General features: G+C 36.1%; 1 protein-coding gene and 1 long non-coding RNA gene across 2 annotated transcripts; one reads left to right on the forward strand and one right to left on the reverse strand.

The window, feature by feature from the left end:
* The first annotated feature begins 104 nt into the window (after window positions 1–104).
* On the forward strand, window positions 105–1,105 carry LOC146750827 (uncharacterized). The gene is made up of 2 exons (XR_014926602.1): window positions 105–434; window positions 928–1,105. It is a non-coding gene; the product is annotated as an uncharacterized LOC146750827 (long non-coding RNA).
* Window positions 1,106–9,974: 8,869 nt separating this feature from the next.
* Window positions 9,975–15,228, reverse strand: LOC100377115 (uncharacterized). The gene is made up of 5 exons (XM_002733410.3): window positions 14,884–15,228; window positions 12,087–12,358; window positions 11,606–11,803; window positions 10,699–10,871; window positions 9,975–10,115 (listed from the first exon to the last, which is right to left on the reverse strand). Exons 1-3 carry the CDS (start codon window positions 15,053–15,055, stop codon window positions 11,618–11,620), a joined length of 630 nt encoding a protein of 209 aa, XP_002733456.1. The 5' UTR covers window positions 15,056–15,228; the 3' UTR covers window positions 9,975–10,115; window positions 10,699–10,871; window positions 11,606–11,617.
* Between the last annotated feature and the right edge of the window lie 5,959 nt (window positions 15,229–21,187).

The following is a 21,187-nucleotide window of genomic DNA, read 5'->3' on the forward strand; positions in this document are numbered from 1 at the left end:
TTATACACAACATATTGCAATTTGATTAAACTTCACTATTATGCGGTGCATTGATTCCAAAAACAGTGTGGGGTTGACCTATGCCCAATCTGATTAAAATCTGATGTAGTGTACGGGCTTTAATTATTTTGGCTATAAACTTATTTTAATTTTATGTTTTATTACTTTTGTTATTAATGCCTTTTTATTTTATTATTTTACTTTGATTTTGATTTTGTGATTTTTTTAAAATTCCGCCCTACATACATCTGAGCCGATGCCTATGTAACGAGATTTCAACGAGACCCACTGTCGACGATTTTAGTCAACGAATCACAGACCTTCTTCTATAGCGCACATGATGACGTCACTGGGCAGAGTCAGGTGGCAAACACACTCAAACATAAAATGGCGGATTATACCGACGTTAGGACCGAGAAGAACATGGCTTTTCGGTAAGTTTATCATTGTCAAATGCAACGAAAGTCATTTTTTTATGTTTATATTGTGGCTCGAATGGTTCGAGTTTAGATCGTTACTTTGCGTAGTTATTCTGGGAGTGACGATTTTGTTTCCACCGGTTCGACCGAACACCGGTGTCTTTTTCCAGTCGCTTGCCCTGGAGACGGGTGATGTTTTGTTGACGATCGGGTCAAAACCGTCTACGGTATTGAAGCCGTAGCTGTAAATATTCATCAAAATGTATCAACATTTTGTACATTATACAATAACTCTTTATCAAAGTAATTGAGCTGATTTGGACTGGAATAAAATATTTTTTATTTGGAACACATCGCAATTGATCAGGAAATATTTTATTGCTCCAATTTTCTGCGTCGATGCCGTGGGCCGGTGACCGTTATACAATTTAAAATTTGCATTGTTTACTATAGCTGTTTACAGTGTTCTAATCATTACGATTTACTTTTTTTTTTGCTTCCATTCTAGATAATTATGCTCAGTGTTTGATGTAAAATTGAAGCGATGACTGAATAAACGAACCTTGGCTGGCGAAGATGTATCAGGAAGTGTACACATTTGTTGGAAGTGAACAAAATATTCAATGTAATGACAAAAATTGGAAAATGCTGTGGAATTTCTTTTGTAAATAAAAATATACTAGCAATTTTCTATTAATGGTTTATTCAAGTGGGCAAAATATAATGTACAGAAAGATTGCCCGTAGAGTATCGCTACACTGAAAAGTAAGCAACCGACAGACTCTATAAAAGGGGGCCTGTGATTGGCTGTTACTTACGCGAGATTTGAACGGGACTTACGTAGGCGTCGGATCAGATGTATGTAGGGCGGAATTAAAAAAAATCAAAATCAAAGTAAAATAATAAAATAAAAAGGCATTAATAACAAAAGTAATAAAAAATAAAATTAAAATAAGTTTATAGCCAAAATAATTAAAGCCCGTACACTACATCAGATTTTAATCAGATTGACCTATGCCAAGGAGGCTTGGGATTATGTCAAAAATGTAAGGAAAAGAGGTTTCAAACACCAACATCGAATACGCCAACAACGACAATAGCGCAAACAATAGAAGACAACATGGTGAGTATGCAAATCTTGTCACCGTCCCGGCAAACACGGTCTTCACCGTTACTGAGTTCTGTGTATATATAATACAGAAAGATATCCACAATATGAATAATAATCAGCAATCTATGGACACAATGAAGTTCATTAACAACCAACTTGAAAAAATGAGAAAAAGATTGGAGAAACCGGAAGTAAGTAAGGCAAACCTTGCATGAGAGAACACTCAATTACGTGACAACATCTGTGTATTAGAACATTGATCCGACCATAACTCCGGCCGACATTGACGTCACACACCGCATCGGTAAAAAATACTTCAAACAGCCAATCCACGTGTTCGAAATCAGTTATTGATCGCTTTGCAGCCAAGTAAAGACGGAATATTATTTTTGAACGCATCTTCGCTAGCCAAGATCTAAGTTTATTCGGCCAAGTCTCTAAACAGACCTTGGCAGAACGACCATCAAATATGCGTATTCTAACAGCGCCCCCAGTGTGTGTTACAAATCCCTCTTTGGCTTTCATTTTTAAACAAAATGGCGGCGCCCATGAATCGTGATATTTGTGATGATAAAATTGCGAAAGTTTTCGGTGTTGGTGCCCTCAAGCCTCATCAGGTACAGGCAATCGACGCAGTTTTGTGTGGGAAGGATGTCTTCATTGCTACAAAAACAGGAAGTGGAATTTTGTTTTATAATTTGGTACGTCCAAGCTGATTGGGCGCCTTGTTTCGAGGCGCGCCCAATCAGATCTCACTGCTTAAGATACGCAATTAGCCTATGCGATCCCGCACAGTATCGTGTAGAGGCCTATAGGTCGAAGACACATACAGGCACACACATACAGAACTCAAACAAAACATGATTCTACTGAAACTGCAACTACGTCCATAACGGATTCAGACAGTTAGAGCCTGTGTGCTCACACCACTATCATTTGTGAGTTCTTTTCAAGCAATGTATTATAATCCCCCATACTAATATGTGGAAGGAACAATAAAACATCACTCAAAACATTCAGATGTAATTACTGAATAAACCAATAACAATGTTGAACCATCAAGTTTGGAAGTGTGTTCTTTATATCTTCTCCTCTAAAACCATTACAAATGTTTATCTGTAATTTGGTGTATTGATTCCCGGGGGTATTTAGCTCTCAGATTATTCACAGCTGCATGATCCACATGGTGGAATGATTTAATTTGGATTTTAAATACTTAACATAAACCTTCATATGCATCTTTTGGGAAATCAAAAAGATATTGGTTATTTGGAAGACAATTACTGTGGCTTCAACTATCAAGAGTCGTGTACATTACGAAGAAGTCGTCATCAAATCGGTATATTGACATGAATGAAACTAATTTATGTATATGTGGAATTGTTACATTTAAAATATATAATACATGTCTCATAGGTCGCTGAACGCTGAACAACTGTATTATTAATTGGTGAATATAACTGTTAATAATTTCACAGGAAAACGAACATACATATATTACAGCATGAACACCAGACTTCATACAGTCCCTTATTTATTTTATTTTTTTTTTTTTCAATAAAATAAAATGTTATAGGAGTGTATAAATGGCGAAAGCCGAGTTACTGCAAAAATTTAGTTACCGCAAAAAAAAAATAAGGGACTTGTGAACTTTGAAAGGGTTTCTTTTCTATTAATATTGATGACCATTTGAATGACGTCACACATAAACAACAACAAATAAACAAGGGACAGTACGCGAGTCGACATAAACACGAGATCACGGCAAGCGCCTTGTTACTGCAGGCAATACATATTATATAATTTCTTTATATATACTATATTAGAATCAAAACTGTGTATAAATAACTAATGCAGTCTCTTTTATTATGTACAAATAAATCTAGGATTACTTAATATATTATACTAATAATTTATAACAAAATGTTTTTATATATACAAATAGGATTTGTGTATTATTTACATATAATTTGTTTATTACCATAACATGACAATTGTCAATATTGTCAATATGGTGTATATTTTATTATATACAAATAATTTACTTCATATACAAACACTTTGTGCCACTAATGACTATGTACATATAATGAAGGCTCGTGTTATTGTTACATATAGTTTGCTTACATCAATAAATGCACGAACGGCACCCCATGTGATGTGTTGTTATTTGTTTCAATGTTATCTTGCATTCAGTATCGGGTTCTTGTACAGTCTAAAAGTAATGATTTTCGTATGTACAAACTCAAAAAGAGACTGAAAGAGTTATCCTTGGAGGTTGATACAATTGTCCCCAAAGCCCCCACCATATTTAAGATTATTATTAACTACACCTATGATATCAATGGAATGCACTCGCGGGTGTCTGATAAAAAAAAAAGTTTAAAAATAAAATTTGCAAGAAACCTTTTCGTATCCTTTGTGTGATAACAAAATAAATAAATTAATTTTACAATTGGTAATTAAATCTAATGCTAAAAACTAAAAAACACAAAATATTCAAAAAAATGATGTATACCAACAATGGTTGGGTATTCGGTTGAGCACATTTATAATTATGTCATTCAAAGCATATGGATGTTTGTTTGACATTTAGCCTCTATTAATTTCTGTTTTAGACATATCTAAGTGTCTATAGCTTCTTCGCACTTGCAATATATGATGATATGTGCTGTGTATCTTAACTTCGTGTATCTGGATAATTGTCTTTCAGGGTCGCCTCAATACTAAAGATAAAATGCGTATCGTGTTTTTATATTTTTACCCAAAACTACAAACATGGCGCCCTCGCAGGCCAAAACTACAAACATGGCGCCCTCGCAGGCCAACGGCATCAGTTTGGATCAAAGCAGAGGGCGCAACTAACGGGACCCTGTCATTCAGTGTGTAGTTGATGTTATATTTGTTGGGTCCGTCATATTTAGGGAGTTGTATCACATGAAATGAACAAATGCTCAATCAGTTCCACCCACATACCTACAACAGGCCTAAATTATTCAATTATTCACACTGATTTAATTCAATGGATGACATCCTCTGAAGACCCCAAAACTAATGCGAGAGGGCGAAAAAAATGCTGCTAAAACCACAAGACTACGGAGCTGTTATTACTAATTGAACCGCAGTGTATCAAAAAACAACAAGTCTTTATTTGTAGGAGGTACATGTTGATGTACACATCTCGTACTGTATTACTGTCACAGGTATCATCACCTTTGATTTTGAAAAGGCAAGAGGATAAGGCAGATGTTAGCTTTGCCAAAGGCATGCACATCAACTCAATGATAAAGAAAAACTTACTGTGTTATATTGAAAAAAAATTAATTAAAAATGAACAATACGTTTGTCAACAGCAATCTGAAAATTAACTTCTTTGACATTCAAACTACAGCTTTTAAAGTGACACTTCAGATACACAAATGCTCTAGAACTACTTCAACTATGTAACAAATTATAAGAGGCTCGATATTGAAAAAAATACACCAACAGAAAGTCAACAAAAATTTGGATGCAGAAAATTATGTACATGTATCTTGATGAAAATTTGTCATATGATCAAAATATTACTGACTGTGTGTGCAAGCAAATTATCCGAATCAGAAAATGAAAACAAAAATAATAAGAAACTTTTTTTCACCCCGAAAGGGGAATTCGGCCGATGAGCTTCCGCTGCTTTCGTTGCAGTTTTGTCGACTTCAATGCGGACAAAGCAACCGAACTGACTTGTCGCCTGACCGAATTTTAGGCCACCATACACCTCCACTCCTCTCCCATTTCTCTCACCGTTGCGGAAAAAACGCGGGACAGCCACTCTAGACAATATGTCCTTAAAGTTGTCTGGGCGAAACTCGTTTGCCGCTACCAATCTCTCGTATAGCTGTGTAAACGTCACATCTCCCTGGCCAATGTCAATTGCGTACCAGTCGACAACAATCCCTCGTTTTATGCTCACGTATTTTGGTGGTGTGGTCGCCATGTTGGATCATTTATGACAAAATTGGCATTTTTTGAGGCATTCTCCTTCATAGGTTTTTGCGCTTTACGTAACGCGCATCTAACTGTGCGTAGTTTGATTTTGAGGTAGTCCAAAACGAGTTTTACGACAAGTCGGCGCTTTGCGACAATATGAGTCGGCAAGTTCCGGACAGAAAACCGATCTGTGGAGACTCGTCGTCGGAGATTTTTTTTTTTTAGAACAGGCGAAAACTAATGCGCGCGCGGATGTCATCCATAAAATTAAGTCGGTGTGGCCTAAAGGGTATGGAAAAAATACATGGGCTATAAGTAAAATGTTTCTGATATATGTGGCATTACGTTGTAAGAAAGAAGGACAGTATGAAACTCATATACCTGTTATATTTATCCTTGGTATTGGACATGTATCAACAGTTGTGTAATGGTAACTATAACAACGTTTTAATTGTGGAAATGTATGAATTGTAATATTTCTAGAAATGTGCGTTTTTTCACAATTTATCTATTTTCATTTGCAAATATTTATATTTATATATATTTGTGACTAAATATTAATATTGAGTATCATAATATATGTGTTTATTCCATACTATAGGTCACTTGCCCAAAAATACAATAGTAGTATCATTGCGCGAAGTAAACAAACAAGCCTTTGTTAATGACATGGTCCCCGTTGGAATTGTTCGTGCCAAAAAATAAGGGAATGTGGACTAAAGGAATAATTAGTAATTGAAAGTGAATAAGTGGCTGGTCTAGTATCAACAGAAATTTAGTAATATATGACTCTTCCAAAATCGAAATATATGGTCAGAAATTAAACAGGATATGCTATTCATGCATTTGTTGTATCCAAACAACATTTCATTTGTCAAGGCTCATGTACAGAGATATAGTTATGGTATGGGTATGGTTAAAAAGCAAGATTTTAGGCAGTCAACCATATTTGACCCGATTGTGAAACTAATTGCCATGGAGCAAGAACAATAAAATATGTCAGCGGTACATTTTGAAAAAAAAACGAGATGGCGGCCAGTTGATCATTTTGGATTCAAACATGAAACGAATCATCATGGACATGTATCTCTACATGTGTAATGTTTGTATCAAATTTGAACAAAAAACATCAAATCAATTCCAAGATATCACTCGAAACAGACATTCACAGTTTATTTCTACTATTTGCACACCGTTATCATTGAAGAACATTTCTGGAGAACATTTCAGTTTTCTGACTAACTTGTAAATTTGTGATTGGTAAAAATTTGTGAAAGAACAAACAGACGGAAATACACGGTAGCAAATTCTTAAAGTGATTACAAAATGTATCCTATTTATAAATTGTCACGCTCTCGCTGCGTTTTCTATTAAATGCTCTCATTCAGAATGTGTTAACAAACAAGTTAATATGTAACAGATGAGCGAGAAAGCGCAGCTGATCATTTTAATTGATTTACTATAAATAACACTGACGTAACCATGAAACGTCGAGACGCGTGAACTTTTGACGTCGCGTTATTAGTTCGTGCGTGAGTTGGGTGGAATATGAGATGGCACTACGTACGACTGCGGTATCAACGCTGCATGATTTTTAAACTTCCATATTCTTACATATGTATACACATGTTATTTATAGAGCTCGCTGCTCTCACTTTAAATATTACTCAGAAACAAACCAGGATTGCTTGAATATTCTGTAGATATCAAGACAATATTATTCAAACCTTGGATTCGAATAGATACAAGTCTGATTCTAATGAAAATTTAATGGTTGCATTTATATTTATATGTCTCTTAACTATTTGTGTATTTGTTGTTTAACATGCAATTAGGCTATGAGCTAGACGACTCACAGGGGGTACTAATTATCTAGGATATCTATTTTAGTGTATAATTTGAAAAATGTTTGCTGGACATGTCAAATTTGTAGCCTTGGCTTGATATTATTGGTTAAAGTATCTTTTATATTTCTATTTATGGCCATATTTATTCTACAAGAGACCTTAAACATTTTAAAATAAAATATAAAATGAGCCACCTATATGTTGTTTTGTTTTTTTGTATTTACTTCAACACTAGTTTCTTAATTCAGAATGGCTTAAGATATGATTTGCACTATAGAGGTATAAAGGGATGAGCATTTATGGATAAAAGTATAAATATATATTTATGCAGACAAATGACATGCATAAGCATGACCGAATAGGGAAAAGTTCATTTTTCTATATTTCTGATATATCTTTCAGTTTAATAGTATAATTGGGAACAATAAAATACCCTTATATCTATAAAATTATTAAATCACTTTTACCTATTAAATTATAAAATGAATCTTGGTATCGTTATCACGTTTCTTATGTTTGTGTCGCTTGATTTAGCCAGTGTTCGAAAACTGTGTCCGACGGGAAACTGGCATATTAGTGGAGACTAATCAACATTCCCAAAGCTTGCTTACCTGCCGGTTTGATCCGATCAACAATAGGGGAACGATGCTATGATCCATCACACTATCTTTTACCAATATGATGATGTCTATGTAAATTTAAATCCAGTTCCATCAACGAGAAAGGCTGCATTTAACACATATATCATATCATATAATCTATGATTGTTCACGTGAGACACTTATAAGAAAGATGGCTTTAGTGGTGCGTTTTTTGTGGAACTTTGCAAAGTTGTGTGGTTGATATTAGGCAAACAAATTGAATTGTACACGCATTGTTAGTGGCACTACAATCATAATAATGAACACTTGGCAACTCGAAAGTAATCAATGTAATCCATCTGGTACGAATTGATTGTAAAATGGATAATACCAGACAGTGTTCTGTGTTCATTGTTTTTCTCAGTTGTTTGTATACTGCCCTCAGCAGTCGTGAGACCTGTCAGAGGCTGTTAATGAAGAGCTGAGCAAAAGGGCATGAAAATTAAATCTAGTCCACGGCATATACAGACACACATGAACATCGAAACAGGAACTTGGGTTCATTAATATATAAATAGTATGAATGTCACTGTTCTTGTATTGGTTGATGCATTCGATGGTTATTAGAAAAGACAGTGAAAGCAAGTGAAAAAAGAAAAAAAAAGTAAATGAATTCAAACGTTAAGTGGTAAATCTCGTTTTATTAATCGGTGTTATTTTTCTAAATGCATTGTACATTACCAGACATGACTTCTAAGTGCAGTTGAATTGAGGGAAGGAAAACATCAAACCGATCAAGATCCTCTAATTAGGATTTTATGTGAACGATTGTCACAGGTCCCACCTCACAAAAACTGCCATTAAAAATAATGATCTCGTAAGGTCTTTGCAGTGCAAGACAGTTCCAAATAAATATAACATAATATAACACAAAACTATTCCATAGACTCAAAATTAAAGGTAAATGTTTTGTGTGTGTGTGAGAAAAATACAAAAATAAAACCACTCCAGAGGAGAAAACATAACATATGTAAGTTAAGCGACTGTGTTTACTACATGATAACTACCGGTATAATGACCCTAATTAGATACATCCAATTGGTAGCGACATTACTGAGTATAAGGCCCAGTAAATAGCTTCTTGGATGACAACTGTGGGACACATGGTCAACTTTAAACTTGAATTGTATATGGTCAAAGACGAATAGCAAATAACAAATAATATATATGCATATTCTATATTATAAATTACAATGCAATTACATTTCATTTAAAACACTGTCCTCACAAAATACTGACTGACCTGTGAAGTCTCGCACAATAAACAACAAGGTGAACAATAGTTGGTATTTATTTTGTAAATGACCGCTGGTGGCGCCAATGTCTGAGATCACAACTGATATTCGTGTATTGTCTCACATTGACATTAGATGCAATACAATCAGCCTCAAGACAATAAATTCACTTGTAAGTTTTCAAAAATCACCTGCTGTATTAACAAACATTGAATAAGTATACTTCGTGACGCGGGCCCAGCCGTACGGAATTAAATGATCTATGACCTAACAACACTTTATTGCAGATGCACACCAAAAATGTCCACCAAAGCTTCTGTTTCTGTATTTGGCCGTAATAAATGGAAACATAGCAGCAAAATCTCCTGGTGCACAAAGAAATTGCATTGCTTAGCATGGTTGCTAAGTATTTATCAAATAAAAACGTGATATAAGACATAGATCATATTCAACCCGAGATGGCGCTCTATACAATGATGTTGTTTCAATGGCACTATTGGTTATTATTCTCCCTCCATTAAATATATGAACAGTACAATATATTTCATAGAATAGTGTGCCTATGTAGTTAGTCCAATGTTATGAAACAATCGGGTTACGGCTGGGAAATGTCTGTGTATTGTTATAATAAGGTGATAATTTATTGTTCTGTAAATCTACTATCCAACCACGTTCGTAGATGATCGGTGACATTCATATGCGGCATCTTCAATTGTTCAATCATTGTATCTCCGATGTATACCATCTTTCCGTTTTCGACAATAAAGGCACGATCTGGATGGGCGTGGAATGCTCTGTTGAAGCTATTTTCCATGCTGTCGACAGCCACAGAAATCTTCGTATCACTGGACATATCGAAAGTAAACAAGTCACCCGCTCTATTCACCATAGCCCTGAAACGTACAAGTCGGAGTGGCATGTTTAACAGCGTGTATGTTTTAACGAAAGAGTTTTTGGACTGTGTGCTATTGATGTTTTACTTTTATTAATATTGGCCAACATCGATGAACACAAAATAAATCCCACATTAAGTTTAGCCTCAGCAAGCGATCATTGGTGTCAGCTACGCGTAAACAACTGCCTGTCATATATCAGTAATATCTACACAGCATCAACCAATCTGTATAATCAAGGCCATGACTACTGGTACGAAAATAAATTCAAAAAAGAGACGTCTTTTAAATGTATTGCCCTTAATGTGTTCCTTAGCAAATCGAAAAATGCAGCTCAGTGGTTTAACTAGAACGGGTATGTTGAACTCTAGTTTATTTGAACAAAAGTATGGTACGTACAAATTAACCCCCCCCCCCAAATAAAATGGAATAAAAAACGCCGTCCAAAGGTAGTTCGGTATGTTTGGTTATTTCTATTTAAATGAATCAATCTGATTGACATATATCCGAAATGAACATACCGGCGATCGTTCCGAGTTACTTACTGTTGTTCGCATACAATATATTTAAAAATCGTATTTACCGTGCACAATCAATTCTGTCGTCCAAAACTTTATGTTGATTCATGAAGCTGAAATTCGTGCCCATTTTAAAACCATCACGAGGATGGGCCTCTACAAGGTACACAAACAGGAAGTCGACAGTCGACTTGTAGTCTGCAAACAGCTTGGACAGAGAACCGCCATCCACGATGGCCTGTACATCAGAAAGAGAAAAAAGATAGCATCAATGAAACAAATACTTAATGTAGTAACAGAACATTTTCTAGAATGTTAATGCAAATGCTCAAAAATGGGCATATAAACAGGATCTAGGTTTCAAGATGCTACATTCATGTTGACTATGGTATTTCGTTCATTTATTTCTACAATTTAATTCAACTTCATCTCAAAATACACATCCTTGATATACATGAAGAAGAGGTTAACTCCCATGGCCATGACAACAACCCTTGTATAAGTTTGGCCAAGTTGAATGTACATTTTGCATATACTTAGTTAATATTCAAACTCAGGTTAGATTGAAAAGAACTTATATCGTGAGAAATAAACTACTTGGCCATGATCCTTTGAGTGGAAAAAAACGTTGACCTTCCTGTTTAATACAACAAAGGCACATAGAAGTAGGGCGGGTGAAACGTGGACTACGTGCAGAAACTCTGTAGCCTTCACGCACCCTCAATTGACACGAGACAACACAGTGAGGTCACTACTCCTAGTACTTTATTCAAGCCACATTTGTTTATTGCTTATTATTATTCCTTAGAACAATTGTAAGTTAGATGAAAGATCTGAACAATTTAATTATGTGGCATGTGCTCTCATGATATTCATGGTAATGCGAGTATGTGAAGAACAGAATATTAATTAAAAGTGATCATCCCAATATGTTCCTTTTATAAATTACTATTATATATATATAATACTCACTCGGAGTGGAGGTCAGCTAAACGATGATGCTATCACTACCATTGGTCTGTTCTTACGTAAGTTAAGACTGGAGAGTTGTCTCACTTCTTTGGTCTCCACGTCAACAATCCCAACATCGGGGACTTTGTCTCCGGGCTGCAACTTCCCACTCTGCATCATTGACCGGAATTCATACATGAAATCAAGATGGCGTCTCACCTGTGAAGATGGTGAGTGTTAGCAAAAAATAGATATAGACATGTGCATCAGAATATTATACATAGTCCGTTACAATCATACCTCCAAATATAATTGGGGTAACCAGGAGGATATAATCATTGGTTTCATGAAACAATATCAAGTTTGGTTGGTTCCCCTCTCCCTTTTTCCAAAACTGAAAAAGTTATGATGTTGCGCAATTAATCACATCCAGGATGACATACAAAGCGGTGTTTTATTCTTAGTATTCCTTTTAACATAAAGTTACTCGGCTAATGATTACCTCTGGGTCTTTTTCATATTTCTGTACCAACATTTCCATGGCGAATAGGCAAATTGGTGTAGCTTTAACGTCTGGAAATTCGGGACACATTTCTTTGAGAACACGGTTTGCTGTGTCTGACCAGATCATCATCGTTTCAAGCATCACCGATGGGCTGCTTGGGTCAAGTTTGTCATACTGTCTTTGAACATGTTCAGAAAATGAAAGTTCACGATGTTTCTTGGCTATCTTCACAACAAGTTCTCTGTCATTCAAGAAATTCAATAGTTTTCCTGTGCAATTGATAGAAACAAAATATATGTTGGTCACAAAATCTTAACCGCATTGGCCCAATCCTTGTATCCTTATTTTCCACTGGGCAATTTAATGTTTAATTTATTTTTAATTGTAAGTACTCTGTACAACAACAACAACAACAATGAATTCAATTGCATGTTCATTGCTAGTAAGTCTACGCGAGAGAGTGTAATACTGATAGCATGTGCGTTGTGTAGACATTACACATTTGCTAGCTATACTAGTCTACCAATGAATTTCTTGTATTTCTGTTAGGAGCAGCTGCTGGCGATGAGACACTGACTGCGCCCGCAATGCGGAATGGAATGTTATTAGACAGTTCCGAATGAAATGAATTACGGCGGATTTGTAACATAGATACATCATTGGTAATTGTTTGCAGGCATCTTCACTCTCTCAGGATTGTACGAGTTGTATCAGTCATGAAGACAATCACTATCCATAGTTTCGAGTTGTCATACCCTGGGTATTTATTTCTAGCATTTCTAATGGCAGGTACGTAAGCGTACGATATCTTGATTATTCGCATTAAGGGGACTTGGCATGCCACCGTTACCGATGGTAGTATCATGATTCCAGTTCATGTGTAACTCCTGGCACTCGAACATTGAAAATTAGAATAACTGTGTAGAACATTGTAGAACTCACAAAATATCCTTTCTACCTTAATGATCATTTACTCTTTCCTGTATATCAACAATATTTTTGTTTTTGGTAGACTTGTTTTTCTCCAAAGTGCCTGACCCCAGTGTTAAAAGGTGTAAACAGGCATAGATACGTCTGACGTCAGGGATAGTTATTGTTCTAGGTTGATCTAGACGGGCTCGTGTCGAGATCACTTGGCGGGACCTACTAGTATTCATTATCGCTTACATAGCAACGATGCATCAGAAGAATGTCTGAGTCACAGCAAAACGCCAATGCATGACGTCATTGTAAGTATTTCATTCAGGCCAGCCAACCACGCAGAGAGAAAGTATTGCAGACACCACGTGAGTTCGCATCGAGCAAGCTGATTGGCTCGCTGAGAACAACTATTTTTGCAAGTCGTGACAGAACGTGTTTGAAACTCTTCGAATCAACGAAAATGTTTCTCCTCTTCTTTGCCCAACACGGTTTGCAATAAATCTTGAGTATTTAAAACACTACAATAACGGAGCGTTCAGCAATAGGCTAACATTTCTAACGAAATAACTGCCGCAACTATATTTGCCGCAGTTAAAATCAGCCGATATTATCAACTATAGCAGATATGCATGCAAAAAAGTATCGTTCAAAAATGGCTTTGTGTGTTCTTTTTTGCGGTATACTTGTATATAGGAACGCGATTTAAAAATGTACTACACTGAAAACAAAATATATTCCTGTCATTCAAGGAAATAAAGTAGTGTCCGGTACTGGGTATAGTCACGACTATACTAAGAAGTAATACAAAAACAGGAAGTCTCGATGGCATAAGCTGATGAAATAGCATGTGGGGTATATCATTAGTCAGCATGATAACATCAGATGAGACGCGCCTACTTAGGGAATACGCCAGAATACGTGACAAATTTGTCTTTCCGCCCTTGAAATATGCTGGCACATTTGAGGTAATTCCTCTGGTTACGTCGCACTATAGCGCCGCCATTATATTGTATTTGAGAATTGCAACTTGAAAGACACAGGCTTTTTTTAACAAAAAGGATATCGCATGTAACTGATACTTATACTATGTTAGAATGAAACGGAATTTGGTTGTGAACGATCATTACATACCCAATGGCGCAAACATTTTTAATTCAAATATACCCCAGCCTTTCCAAACTCTCCGCTTCTTTACAGCACAGTAAGTAGTTGCCACAGAAAAAAATGCATCCAAACACTATTTTTTATTATTTAATACAAGTAGCCGTCAAATTGTTCAGTAAAACATGCTTGATTAGAATTATTTCAATACTCAAATACACGCTGGAAGCCATTTGACATTTGTGTTTCTCTATGAAGGTGCGTATTGCGGGCCAATAATGAACAGTCATTTTAATTGTAGTCAGTGCTTGGGGTATTTCAACTTATGACTATAACAATTATGATATTCGAAGCTGATTCATTGTAACATGCATAAAGTGCTTTAATTACAGCACAAGCCGTACATTGGGTACTGCAGGCTCCATTGTTATATAAAGTTTAGTCAAAAGAGCAAATTGCATGCATCTGGAAATTTTGAATTTTGTCACGATTCTTGCAGACAGGGTAGTATTTACATGCGAATTACGGGGTCATTTTTGCGCCAACTACTCGCATTGAAATACATTACACCATCTCACTAAAACGTGCAGACATGTCCGCATTTCAGACAACTAAAAAAATAGTTTAAACCTGGAAAATCATTTTTCAGCTACAAAACTTAACGCGAATATTTGAAATGTTGTACTGAATTGAGTTAACAGTGAATACAAGGTAGTACAAAAAAGTTCCTAAAATAAAATTTACAGGAAAACTAAAAGAAATATATTCCTACCGTTCGCCATATTTTGCGTCATTGGCATTGCCATTTTCCCAGACATCGGAATATTCCCTTCCATTTTCTTTTTCATCATCATCATCATCATCATCGGGGATAGGGAATCAGACCGGGAACAGACCCCCGGCTCTGTGCAAGGACCAGGACCTGTTAAAAGCTTCTGTGACATCTTGCCTGTAAGTATTGTTCGAGGCTCGATCAGCTGTCCAGTGTCGAATCAGCTGGGCGAATACCGATTTTCCGTTCAGTTGCCCTCTTTTATACTTCCTGTGCCGTGTACTATCGACCCCTAGGGGTCAATCTTTAATTTAAGCGAGATGCGAATAAAGCATCGAATGGTCCATTCAACAGGTAAAATTATTAAAAGTAGGCCGGTCAGTCGAATAAGTAGGGCGCATGTCTAACCTCATCATTGACCCTAGGACATTCGGTCACAAAGGGTGGTCCCTTAAGTTTGTGTTCTTTTCCAACAGTCTAATTATTGAGAACAGTTGAATTTAATATTGTAAAGTGTATAACAGTTTCTTTATGTAAAAATACATTTATTTTTAGAATCTAGGTTTTATTTTTTAAATGAACTTGTTTTCTTATTTTGCCTTTGCTCCAAAAATCATTATTAAACTATGTGTAAATCTACAAACATGGGCGAGGTACTAGTTCAAACGTGCCATCGAGCCTAGGTGGTCATATCGTGTGCAAGCTAAAATTTTAGATTATTGAGTAAATTGTAATGATGGTGTTGTTGTACAGTATTTTTTGCAGTTGTGAGTACATGTATGTACATCGTGATGATTTAAGTATTTAAGTACCCGAGTTTCCACTGTTTCTGCGATTACGGAGATTTTTTTTTTTTTGCTTGTTTCAACATCTCATCGATGTTGGGCGTCGAATTTAGATACTATTGTGTCTCACGTCTCAAAAATCTACAAAGAAACACTTGCTATTGTTGACGATTCCTACCAATGACCCCCGGAAACAAGCAGTTTATTCATAGATTGTGCCCATAACCAGACGTAACGAAAGGCAATTAAGTTTATCATGTCGTGAATTGGAGAGTGGAGTGGAGGTCTCTGCTGCATTTGTGCGTCGGGTGCAATGCCCGATGTTTTTCATGTCCCGTTTTACTAGACAGAGAATAGTTCCTTTCTAAAAACATACTATTCACAGTGAGTAAAAGGTAATAGTATCATTACAAATTAGTGTAGCTCTTTTTCGTGACTAACTGAAACCCATTTTCAAGCTGTGCTCTGTCTGTGCACAGCACCAGAGTGAATTTCCATGGTGATCCTTCACAAATTCAAGAAAAGTACACGGGATTGATAGCAATTGATTGCATTTAAGGGTCAATGGCCAATAGAATGTCTGATTTGAAAATTCTGTATCATCGCTACGTGATTCAATACTAGAGTTAAAGCCGCGTTGCATGGGATGTCCCTGACCATACTGCAAAAAGTACCACATTTGCATATAGAGAATGGTTCGGCTCCATAAATAATTGACTTCCACGTATACTCAGGGCCACTAACAAAATGAAATACGACGCCAAAGATGTGAAGCTTAGAACATCATTTAGTGTAAAATTTAGTTTATTTAATGATATTATTTTTAAAAAATGGGGTATTTTGGGGTCATGTTACTTTTCTGTTGGACTTGTCTGTGATGCAGAGTGAGCGTAGTGTTTGACGTGTCAATCACATTGATAAGAAACAACATATCTCTATTTTAACAATGCGTAATCACATTCTTATCACGATCAAGTGTGGTGATTATACTCCGTTGACCTCGTATCCATTGTTTCCAGTGCAAGGTGGTGACCCTGGACATGTTTTCCATTCATGTATTTGGCAACCACCAACCAACACCCACACCCCACTTCTGTGCGGGTTCTCATTAGATATGTATAAATGTGGCATATAGATGATAATGATAATAAGAGATGGGTTCATTGCCAATTGTGCTAGCAAATTTATTGACAGCATATTATTTTACTATAAGTAATTTTACTTAGACTTTAGTCTTTTATGTATTTTCTTTTGTCTCGTGTGTGTACTTGTGTTTTATTATATTTAATGTCTTTTGACCACAGATAATGTAACAAAATATTTTATTTAGTCTCAAACAAAACATGCTATACTATACTACTATGTTCTCCTGTCAGATAGTCTGGAATGAGGTCTGCTGTAAACACCTACTGCTTAAATTCAGTCCTTGTAAGCAGCAAAATGTTTTCTCCAATGATAATAAAATCATTATTTCTGATGAAAAAACGATCCATACCTCACATAACAAATAAGTACAAAGAAATGTAGTCTGTAGCTGGGTAAAAAGAGTGTTTATTATCGCATTGTGTTTATATATCTGTCTGACTGAAATTGGGTAGGGATCTGGAAGGACTATTTTAAACATTTCGACTGGTTATTGATTGTCATACGAATGGTTAATAGTTTTCTTTTAAATATTACTGTGCAGGCCATTCTGGAAACGTGTATGTGTAATTTCGCACGTAACAAGAGTTTGATTGTTTGATAAATGTTCTTCGTTTTAACATAAATATGTCCCGTCAGCAATTTGACACGTGGCGGACGTGTTTCATGGGTTACCTAGCTAATAGATGTGTTGACGCCAATTTTAACGATTCGTTCTGAACTTTGGTCTCTGGCGTTGCATTGTTTATGGGTCTGATGATGTTTCATTGTGAATATTCTCACCTAATTTTGTATCAGTCGACTATTGATTGACATCCGGCCTACTGAGTTGTGGCGTTGCATCATAATCGTTGAGCCCCTGTGCTCGAATGGGTAGGTATTGCGAGGGTTAATATCATAATAGCAACGAAAATTCTCTAAAATAAAGAATATACTGGCATTTCAGCAAGACATGTATGTTTTTTTTTATTTCTAATTTCTAATTACTAATTTTGCTGAACAAATTTACTGAACAAGACGTTTGAAGACATTTATTTTGTTTCTAAATTCCTTTCCCGTGTGGAAACATCTCACGAACGTCCGTCAGACTGCATATATATGTTACTTAGCCATACAGAGTTTCCCAACCCCGGGAATTTCAGGTGGCGGAAACTCCTACTAATCTAGGACCTCTCTTAACAGGGTCCCCATACTGGCAGTGGTGGTGTGAATGGAAATGAACGAACAAAATCGTCTTTTTCAATGACGACAGTAAATTTAATGGGGATCGTACTTTCACACAGGTCAAATAAATGTAGGTCGAAACTTTAAAGAATGTTCTTTGACCTCTTAATATATAAATTTCCTGTCATTAATATTTCATTAAATAATTAGTAAAATGAATATAAGAAAGTGGCCTAGTTATAATTAAACTGAAGTTGACCACATAAATGGTATTGTTGTTGACCTCGTAGTGACCCGCCGCGTGCGTAATTTGCATAGTATAGACGCCGTGGAGTCAGTCTCTTTCACAGCTCGTTGAATCGGCGAAAACTATAAGCAACTTTAACGTATCTATCTCGCAAGGAAAATTGTTTTATTTAAGACAGACCCCATCAATTCCGTGGAGAAAAACTAATTTTGAAACTTTACAAAAAACGAACGAATTTCGTGTACAAATAATGAAGCGGTGACGACTGCTCTTTTTAAGTGCTAATATAATAATCGGAAAGAAGCCGTAAAAGATTCCTTGCATACGGCTATAGAGTGAATAGAATGTTAGGTTCAATAGAGGTACAACAATTGTATTGCGAATAAGAGTTGAACGAAAAGTTCGGGGCATCCTTCTGACATCGCGTTGTAGTAAACATCGCCGACCCATATAAAGGACTCCGTATTTTGGATTGCGAACGAGAGTTGAACGTAAAGTTCGTGACATTCGTTTGACATTCATAGTTGCGGCAAAATACACAAAATATTGTTTTGGTATATCGCGTTGTAGTAGTAAACATCGCCCACCCATATGAAAGATTCCGTATTTTGGATTGCGAACGAGAGTTGAACGTAAAGTTCGTGACTTCCGCGTGACATTCATAGTTGTGGACAAAATATTCAGGTGACGAAAAACATTTAACGGGTCCAAGTTGGACTGGCTAATTTAGACCGTAAAGAAGGAAAAATGGCAATTGTTTATAACCCCCCCCCCCCGTTAGAAAACTATCCTTCAGATTTGTTTGACTTTGTTTTCCAAATCCTTGTTTCCCTCTACATATTGCCCCCCAGCATTTCTTTGCCAGTGAAACATTTCTGTGACCCCCCCTCTTATCAGAAAGTTTAAAATTTTGGGGTTATGGGGTTAAACTAAAACGCATGGCACAATTCCCTAAAAAAACACGAAAATGTCCCCATATCCTTAAAGGAGTCGCACACAATTTTTCTTGTGTATAGACAATTTAAAGGACCCCCCCCCCGCTTTCGAGGAATAGACACTTTTCTCCCACCCCTAAAACAATCCTTAATAGCTTTTTCAATGAACAGCTCCATTCGCAACATACACCAGCTTATTTGCTATATTGAGTTGTTGGAAACATCACCGGCCTATATAGAAGAATTCCATATCTTCGATTGCAAGAGACCACAGTCCCTGGCACGGAGTTCACAAAGCCCTCGGTCAATACATTGGGAACAAAATCCAAAAATATTGTTTTTCCATATACGAGTAGTTGTAAACATCAGCTGCCTGTATAGAGGTCGTTAATAGTGTTTACTGCATTGTGGTAAACAGGTACTGTCTACAATAACACGAAGAGGATTATTTGTTTGTGAGAAACGGCTGTGACGTCAATGCGTTGAATGTCGTACATGTCTATGGAACTGGGTTAAGCCGGCAATGTGTGTAGGGTGTCTTTGGGGGGGGGGGGGTCTAAATACAACCGAAGATCATTCGTAATGTACAACTTGAACTAGCAGCACTATAAAGTATATATAATAAGTGAATAAATACAGTGTCTCTACTCATAAACTAGATGATACGTGACATGTTCGACAAATATTGTTAGTGTGTAATTGGAATAGTTTGGGTATCTGTCTGCAGATGGCTCTCAAGTACAGGGTGATTACAATTAAGTAATTCATAAATTTTGTAATTACGGAAATAAATATTAATAAATATTCGTTTAATAATTGGTTTAACATTTTAATTATTCTGAACAAATTAAAAACAAAAAAAAGCAAATTACAAAATATACTAACTTGCAACTTGCAGAGAAACAATTCATTCCGTCACCGAATATTAGGAATAAGAATCGTACTAAATTACATTAAGTGTTATGCATCCTCATAAATTGTTGTCAAAAGCAAGCAGAGATCATCTATTGATTATAATACCTTTAATATTAATTAACTGTGTATGTTCTCTTTTTCAGATATACACAAGTTGATTAAACAGGGTGTGCTAGCAAAGGTACATTCAAAGTTCATGTAGGAATACTTCCAGTTCAAGGGTGTTCCTATCGAAATATGGCCTTGTACTTCAAATATCACATGCATGTCATAAACACATATTACTGAACTTAAAGACCTCGACCGGTCTATTTACGCTAACAAGATCTTAATTATTGATGGTCTCACCTGCATTGCATTGGTATAGGGTTCAAGTTCAAATATACAGATTAATTAATTTGTTGTTATGAACAGCATCTGCATGCAGTACAAGACTGAGCTATCTGTTCAGATAAACAGATCTAAAAGATTTGTATTCTACTTGCATATTCTGTGCTCGGCGGATCCGAAAACATTTTCGGGGGGTGGGGCTTTACGGGACGATAAAATCAAACCAAAACGTAATTGTGATATACTAACGTAGAATGGGAATCGCGTTTTATAGATTTATGTATTAAACATAATGTACGGTAATGTTTATTACAGTATAGATCTCCTAACTGGGTATGGGTTCTATTGGGACCACCCCGATACGGCATACCTGTCCGTAACAACGATTATAATGTTGTATAATGTTTCGTCTGAAATGCTGCAAAAATAATACTTACAGACAGACGCCTGCATTCCAATTACAACAAGAATGTCTGCCACCAGGTCTGTCTGATATCTGCAATTTGCAATATTTATCCCTAAAAATGTAATTGCAAGAAAACATTATACACGGTATATTTTCTACTGATCTCAAGGTAAATCAGTTTAGCTAATCGAAGCTGCCAATCATTAAGGTGCTGCCATGAGTACGAATGACATACACAGGGACTAACTGCAATTCCCAAATAAATTAAAACTCGTGTGATTTGTAACCATGTGGTGACATGTAATAACATGTAATAATCATTTAAGAAGAATTTAGAGGATCATTTTAAAGAAAACATTACAATCGATTATAAAAAAAC

Source organism: Saccoglossus kowalevskii, chromosome 1 (genome assembly GCF_978046115.1).
Source record: "Saccoglossus kowalevskii chromosome 1, keSacKowa6.1, whole genome shotgun sequence".
Lineage (NCBI taxonomy): Eukaryota > Metazoa > Hemichordata > Enteropneusta > Harrimaniidae > Saccoglossus > Saccoglossus kowalevskii.

Coding starts and splice junctions, on each gene's coding strand:
- LOC100377115 (XM_002733410.3), bottom strand. CDS start 15,055: ATGTCACAGAAGCTTTTAACAGGTCCTGGTCCTTGCACAGAGCCGGGG. Junction 12,359..14,883: donor GACGCAAAATATGGCGAACG/GTAGGAATATAT, acceptor TCAATTGCACAG/GAAAACTATTGAATTTCTTG. Junction 11,804..12,086: donor AATATGAAAAAGACCCAGAG/GTAATCATTAGC, acceptor CCATCTTCACAG/GTGAGACGCCATCTTGATTT.